Raw genomic sequence first — 8,478 nt, forward strand, 5'->3', positions numbered from 1 at the left:
GGTTAGGCTCCGCCCACATATATATATATGATTTTACTTTTGATTTTCTCAAGAACTACTGAACAGATTGACACCAGACCTGCAAAAGGCATTTCCCTGAGCTGAGGACTACCTCTCTGCTAAATTTCAAGTAATTCTGTTCAGCCGTTCGGGCTGTACCTTGGACTAAAGGTCCCTATGGAAAATTGCATGGGGAAAACACGTTTTGGGACCCCCTTTTTTCTCAGCCCCCGCTTGACGAATCCCCCCCGAGACTTTCAGGGTAGAAGCGGAGCGGAGCGGAGCGCCCCACCTATTTTGAAAATTTTGCGAGGATTCGTCAACCGGCGCCAAAGTTATTCCAAATAGAATGTTGCAGATTTCCTATGGAAACACGGTCCTAACTATAACTATCTACTGGCGACCGCCAGTAGATAATATACATACACACACATACATACATTCACTTTTACAGGCATTCCCAAAACATTCCTAAACTCTGATCCAAGCACTTTCCACGCTGGTAATATGTTTAGACATTTACTCCGCTTCCATGATGGTAAAGCAAATGGATCACCTCCAGATTTGCTGAGAGGAGGGGATAAAGGGCTTTGCTCTAGGGGAAAATGTTTTCTCTTAGGAGAAGAAAAAGCAAACTTGCATAGGGGGCTCTTCATAATGTATGGACTCCAGCATTAAGGGGCTGATTACGGATCACTGACAGAATATCGAGGAGAAGAATATCGACCTACAAAAATATCGAGGAAAAAATATAGAATGCCAAAATATCGAATCCCTATCTACAAACAGCTAAGTACAAAAATATCGATTCCAAAATATCGTTGTAAAAAATATAGTTGGTCAAAATATCGAATTTTTTAAATGTCTTAAAAGTAATGTAAAATTAATGAAATAATAAATATAATTAACTAAAACATACTTACAAATACTTAAATAACTTTACAATTAATAAATAATTAATGTAAGTTAAAAAAATTCTTTTTTTTTAATACCTATATATATTAACGTAATATTAATAAAATATATTCTATATTTTTAGCGTAGGATAGCGGGCGGGTCAAATTTACTATTACCACTCCAGTAAGTCCAACAGTAGGGAAAGCATTGGATAGCGGGATGGTAAAAATTACTATTCCCACTCCAGTGAGTGCAACAGTAGGGAAAGCGCTGGATAGCGGGAGGGTAAAAATTACTATTCCCACTACAAAGAGTGCAACAGTAGGGAAAGCGTTGGATAGAGTAGGGGTAAAAAATACTATTCCCACTCCAGAGAGTGCAACAGTAGGGAAAGCGTTGGATAGCGAAGGGGTAAAAACTTACTATTCCCACTACAAAGAGTACAACAGTAGGGAAAGCGTTGGATGGCGTAGGGGTAAAAATTACTATTCCCACTCCAAAGAGTGCAACAGTAGGGAAAGCGTTGGATAGTGTAGGGGTAAAAATTACTATTCCCACTCCAGAGAGTGCAACAGTAGAGAAAGCGTTGGATAGCGAAGGGGTAAAAATTACTATTCCCACTACAAAGAGTGCAACAGTAGGGAAAGCATTGGATAGCGTAGGGGTAAAAATTACTATTCCCACTCCAGAGAGTGCAACAGTAGGGAAAGCGTTGGATAGCGGGAGGGCAAAATTTACTATTCCCACTCCAGTGAGTGCAACAGTAGGGTATACATCAGATGGCGTAGGGGTAAAAATTACTATTCCCACCCCAAACAGTGCCACAGTAGGGAAAGCGTTGGATATCGTAGGGGTAAAAATTACTATTCCCACTCCAGAGAGTGCAACAGTAGAGAAAGCGTTGGATAGCGAAGGGGTAAAAATTACTATTCCCACTACAAAGAGTGCAACAGTAGGGAAAGCATTGGATAGCGTAGGGGTAAAAATTACTATTCCCACTCCAGAGAGTGCAACAGTAGGGAAAGCGTTGGATAGCGGGAGGGCAAAATTTACTATTCCCACTCCAGTGAGTGCAACAGTAGGGTATACATCCGATGGCGTAGGGGTAAAAATTACTATTCCCACCCCAAACAGTGCCACAGTAGGGAAAGCGTTGCATAGCGTAGGGGTAAAAATTACTATTCCCACTCCAGAGAGTGCAACAGTAGAGAAAGCGTTGGATAGCGAAGGGGTAAAAATTACTATTCCCACTACAAAGAGTGCAACAGTAGGGAAAGCGTTGGATAGCGTAGGGGTAAAAATTACTATTCCCACTCCAGAGAGTGCAACAGTAGGGAAAGCATTGGATAGCGGGAGGGTAAAATTTACTATTCCCACTCCAGTGAGTGCAACAGTAGGGAAAGCATTGGATAGCATAGGGGTACAAATTACTATTCCCACTCCAAAGAGTGCAACAGTAGAGAAAGCGTTGGATAGCGAAGGGGTAAAAATTACTATTCCCACTACAAACAGTGCAACGGTAGGGAAAGCATTGGATAGCGTAGGGGTAAAAATTACTATTCCCACTCCAGAGAGTGCAACAGTAGGGAAAGCGTTGGATAGCGGGAGGGCAAAATTTACTATTCCCACTCCAGTGAGTGCAACAGTAGGGAATACATCAGATGGCGTAGGGGTAAAAATTACTATTCCCACCCCAAACAGTGCCACAGTAGGGAAAGCGTTGGATATCGTAGGGGTAAAAATTACTATTCCCACTCCAGAGAGTGGAACAGTAGGGAAAACATTGGATAGCGTAGGGGTAAAAATTACTATTCCCACTCCAGAGAGTGCAACAGTAGGGAAAGCGTTGGATAGCGGGAGGGGTAAAAATTACTATTCCCACTCCAAAAAGTGCAACAGTAGGGAAAGCGTTGGATAGAGTAGGGGTAAAAAATACTATTCCCACTCCAGAGAGTGCAACAGTAGGGAAAGCGTTGGATAGAGTAGGGGTAAAAATTACTATTCCCACTCCAGAGAGTGCAACAGTAGAGAAAGTGTTGGATAGCGAAGGGGTAAAAATTACTATTCCCACTACAAAGAGTGCAACAGTAGGGAAAGCATTGGATAGCGTAGGGGTAAAAATTACTATTCCCACTCCAGAGAGTGCAACAGTAGGGAAAGCGTTGGATAGCGGGAGGGCAAAATTTACTATTCCCACTCCAGTGAGTGCAACAGTAGGGAATACATCAGATGGCGTAGGGGTAAAAATTACTATTCCCACCCCAAACAGTGCCACAGTAGGGAAAGCGTTGGATATCGTAGGGGTAAAAATTACTATTCCACTCCAGAGAGTGCAACAGTAGGGAAAGCATTGGATAGCGGGAAGGTAAAATGTACTATTCCCACTCCAGTGAGTGCAACAGTAGGGAAAGCGTTGGATAGCGTAGGGGTAAAAATTACTATTCCCACTCCAGAGAGTGCAACAGTAGAGAAAGCGTTGGATAGCGAAGGGGTAAAAATTACTATTCCCACTACAAAGAGTGCAACAGTAAGGAAAGCGTTGGATAGCGTAGGGGTAAAAATAACTATTCCCACTCCAGAGAGTGCAACAGTAGGGAAAGCATTGGATAGCGGGAGGGTAAAATTTACTATTCCCACTCCAGTGAGTGCAACAGTAGGGAAAGCATTGGATAGCATAGGGGTACAAATTACTATTCCCACTCCAAAGTGTGCAACAGTAGGGAAAGCATTGGATAGCGTAGGGGTAAAAATTACTATTCCCACTCCAGTGAGTGCAATAGTAGGGAAAGCGTTGGATAGCGTAGGGGTAACAATTACTATTCCCACTCCAGTGAGTGCAATAGTAGGAAAAATAATAATTTAATATTTTATTAAAAATAAATTAATTATTAATAGTAATAAAAAAATGTATTAAAATTATTTACCAATCACACAACCTTTAATAATTAATTATTTATAAATACCAATAATTTTTTTTTTAATTAATTACCTAATAATAATTATTTAACAACCAATTAATTCTCAATACAAAAAAGTTAATAAATACAAATACAAAATAATAAATTATCAATATACAAAAATAATTTCAAAAATTAATTTACAATTAAATTACTTCCCACCATATTCCCCTATAAACCCACAACCCACTACAAATAATAAATTAATACAATTAAACAATGAATAGAAATTAATTACCAATTAATACACATTAATTACCAATTAATACACATTAATTACCAATTAATAATTAATTCACAACCAATTAATTTTCAATACCAAAAATTTATTAATAATAAAAAATACCAATTAATAATTAACAGTAAATGAATTATCAATACACAAAAATATTTTCAATAATTACTTAATTATAATTAAATTACTTCCCACCCTATTACCCTATAAACCCACAACCCACTCCAAATAATAAATTAGTACAATTAACATAATTATCAATTAACCATTTAATACAAATTAATTACCAATTAATAAAAAATAATTACCATTACAAATTAATTACCAATGATTAATTAATTACAATAAATTAGTTATTACCAATTAATAATTACTTAATAACGAATAAATTACTTCCCACCCTATTCCCCTATAAACCCACAACCCGCTACAGAAGTAAAACGCAACATTAAATTACAAATAATTAATAATTCCTAAAAATTATTATTTATGGTACTATAATTAAATTACTTCCCACCCTAATCCCCTATAAACCCACAACCCGCTATGGAATTAAATTACAAAAAAATTAAATAACATAAAATTCATTACTTTAAAAATATTCAAACATACATTCCAAAATTAATACATACTTTTAACACATATACTAACACTTAAAACACTATAAAAAAATTCGATACTTTTAACAACTATATTATGACTGTCGATATTACTTACTTTGATATTATGTAAATCGATATTTCTTATCTGATTTTCGATATTCTTCACCACTATATTTTGGCAATTCGATATTCTGTCCATTCTATATTAAAAACTCGATATTCTGTCCAGTCGATATTTTTTTTCTCGATATTTTGACTGTTTACCACTGATTACTATTTCGTTTTGAAAATGTCCCGAACTAATCAGTTCCAGACTAGTTTCCAAACTAATTGGGTCCTGCGAGTACGGATGACCAATTACAATGCTTCCCAACATTGTTTGGTTGGACTTGCATTGACTTCAATGGGAGCCTATGTTCCAAACGAGAACACAGGCTCCCATTGAAAAAGGGGGTGGTTGGGAAAAACCTTGCACCCTGTGGCGCGCCCCCCATGGCGCCTGCCACATTGTGCATGGTTGGTTAGAGGGGTCCCTTGGGTACCCCACGGGCTAATTTTGTGTCTACAGATGAAAGGGGGCCCTCAACAGGCCCCCAAAGACCAATTCCGGCAGCCGTTTTGTCTCAAACAAACTGAATCGGAATGGCTGGCTGAATCGGTCATCATAATCGCTCGTCCAGGAACCGTGTCTATAGAGCTGTACGAATCGGCTCTGAAAGACTCTGGCTGTCCGGATGCCTTTCAGAACCAATTCGGACTGCTTGAACAGTTTCCTGGCATCATAACTGGTCGTTGAGAAATCTATACGATTCGTTTGGAAACGAGGGTTCCGAAATGGATTCTACAATACCGAATCCCATTCGGAGCCCTTCCTAACGACATCGTAATTGGCCCCTAGGTAGAATTCCACAAGGGGGAGGAACCAGGGGAAGCAGACATATGACAATGCAAATCACACACCTGGAAACTAATACCTAGCACAACTTCCAGACGTATTACTGGAAATGTTTGTGAATAGCAAAAAATATTAAACCTTCACCCATTCGTAGGCGTATTTCTACAGGTACAAATGTACTACGTTTCCGTGAATAGGTCCTGAATATGTCCCGAAGTCTTGACTGTTATCCACTAGCAAGTTTTTTCTTCCTTAGGGCTAACAAGAAACGTGAGACTGTCCTTCACGCCCAAGACATACATGCTTGTCCTTCAGGCTTCATTCAAGGACAATCTTCCTAACGTATATGTTGCAGAAGCGAAGCACTGCTTTTAGGAATGTGCCCATGAACGTGACCGGCTTGCTCCTTTAAATTGCCCTTACAATGCGGTTTGAAAGGCAACAGAACACCCCTACTATATAAACCGATGCCTGACATTTCAATACTTTACTTTGAATCCTGCTCTTTCGCACAAGTCATACTGCACTGTTCAGAAAAACGGGTGATTCAACGTGCATATACAATTTGAAAGTGCAATTGGCTCATACGATTCTATAAAATATTTTGCAATGTTCTGAGGCCGATTTAAATTCAGTTATCTGAATTTTGGCGAATTATTTTCACTATTATGTGAAACACTCGACTGCGCGTTTTTTCCACAAGCATACACATCTTGCAATATATGGATGCAGTAAAGAAGCTGTTAAGTAAAGGCACAGTTTCAGCTTGACTAAAATACTCGTAGTCATGCTGAGAATAATATCAACTAAATAAATGTTTTTTTTTGTTTTTACAGTTGGCGGGCGAGCTTCTTCGCTCTCCTCATTGCAGATTTTGAAGAGAAGCATGGAATAAGACACATGCTCTAGAACTGTCACTGTTAATAAATTGTGGGCGATGGAAAACAGTAGCAAAGAATAACTGGTTCCCAATCAAGGAACGCGCCATTGGCCTTTGGGCATTTACGGAACTATTGCTAGGAACCAGGGGCGTAGCTAGGCCAATAAGACTTGGGGGGGGGGGGGGGGGGGGGGGAGGGGATGGAGTGATTTTCCGACACTCACGCTGGCATATCATGTAATTTACTATATGAGAAACAGCGCAAGCGGGTGGCGTAAGGGCCACTGGAATATGCCCGTGTTTTATTACTTTCAAAACAGAAGAGTGTGTGTTTATCTCCGAGTGAGTACTAAAAAAATCCCAGGTGAAATCAGACTGCCAATTTACCATACTTACCGACTAAAGGCTCATGTGCCGAATTATTTAGTAAATGATACATTACAGATAAGCACCTCAAACACCTCCCTGAAGCTACGCCCCTGCCAGGAACCCCCGCAAAAATAATGGGGAACTTTAAAAGTGTGCCCTGTCTGCATGTCGAACTCGCATGTTGTCATACCAGTGCCCTGCAAGTGCCGAAAGGAACTCCCCACATACCTGTCCGGTTCTCTAACATGGGGGCAGTATTCCACGACCCTTGAGTACAGAGGTGGAGTTATGCCCACACATTCAAATTGCATTTATAAAGTTAGCGCTTAAGATCCCTGACAAGGCGTTGAAATGGCGCATGTAGGGGCTGCATACGTACCTGGCACCTGCACACCACGTCAGAGTCTGTTGACAGCAAATCCACCACTTTTCCTTTGCCCTCGTCGCCCCACTGGGCTCCGAGCACCACAGTGACCTTGTTGTCGTGCTCGAGGCGCGGCCTCTTGTAACCCCCGGGGCCGGGGCGGTCGTTGGAGGCGCGGGCGCCTGACATTTTGCCTGCTGTGCTGGGGGTACCGTCCACTCCGACTGTTCCCGGTGCACTGCGAGCTCCCAGAGCCTCAGCACCGAAGGACCAGAAATAAAGCCAGCCCTGGCGCTGAATGTCACGTGGGGGGTGGGAGGGGAGAGAGGAGTCACACTGTGTGACAGAAACACACTCCAGGGCCTTAAGTCGCGTCAGTCGTGCGGTAAAGCACCCACTCCAAGGGGGGAGGGGGCGGGGGGGGGGGGGGAGGTCAGAGCGGGCCAGGCTGCAGACACAGTGAGCCGGATGTCAAGATGACGTGACGCCTGACTTATAAAGTTCTGCCTCTACCCCAGTACCACATACCATTCAAACACACTGCCCTGCATTCTGACTGCCATTATTACTGACTATGCCACAAAACTAGCGCCTATTCAAGGGCCCGGGCTTTAAGACAGACGTATACAAACTGCGCCTGAAGAACTACCGTCTTTCCGGGGAACTTGCCTGAAATCTTAGGTCATTTTGATTAAAAAAGTTTTAAACTGTGGATAACGTCACCCTAGATATTAGAATAACTTTGAAACCGGGACAAACATGGCTCTCAAGTTATCATGTCCCATACATGAGAGTAGCTCATTCAGTCCAGTTTTCGTTGCTTGGTGGGATTTGGAGTCCTATTTACCCCCCTTATAATAACAAGCATTTGCAATGCAATAGGTCTCGCATTATTAAAGTTTGAGATATTGTCATTGCTAATAATAATGCAACACTAATAGCAATAGCTATTGCATTGCATTTTTGCATGCGCGCTGCTACAGGCTCCACCTAAAAAATAGCTGAAACACTGGCGAGGAGAGAGGGAGAAGAGAGAATAGAAGGCTTTAGTGATGAGGCAGTGGGGATACAGAAAAAAGCATTCTGCAAAGACGAGAGAGAGCGAATGGCAGTTGAGAGGAGGCTCGAAAACGAAATTGTAGTAAGACAGCTGCAATAAAAAGAGTAGAGTGAGAAGGAAGGATAGAGGTGCAGCCGGTCAGTCGGAGGTGGGTCACTCCACTCAGGGCAGGCCCAGTCCCAGGACGCCGATATTCTGAGGGACGCATGCTAACAGCAT

At 41.4% G+C, this 8,478-nt stretch overlaps 1 protein-coding gene across 1 annotated transcript in view; it reads right to left on the reverse strand.

Annotated features, from left to right (window-relative positions):
* ADSS1 (adenylosuccinate synthase 1) overlaps positions 1–7,575 on the reverse strand; it is a 334,095-nt gene extending 326,520 nt beyond the window's left edge. Inside the window, exon 1 of the mRNA XM_085626248.1 lies at positions 7,215–7,575. Coding sequence (XP_085482374.1) covers positions 7,215–7,388 — 174 coding nt within the window. The 5' untranslated portion in view covers positions 7,389–7,575. The remainder of the gene's footprint in view (positions 1–7,214) is intronic.
* Positions 7,576–8,478: the final 903 nt, after the last annotated feature.

This window comes from Triturus cristatus, chromosome 9 (assembly GCF_964204655.1).
Source record: "Triturus cristatus chromosome 9, aTriCri1.1, whole genome shotgun sequence".
NCBI classification, from domain to species: Eukaryota; Metazoa; Chordata; class Amphibia; order Caudata; family Salamandridae; genus Triturus; species Triturus cristatus.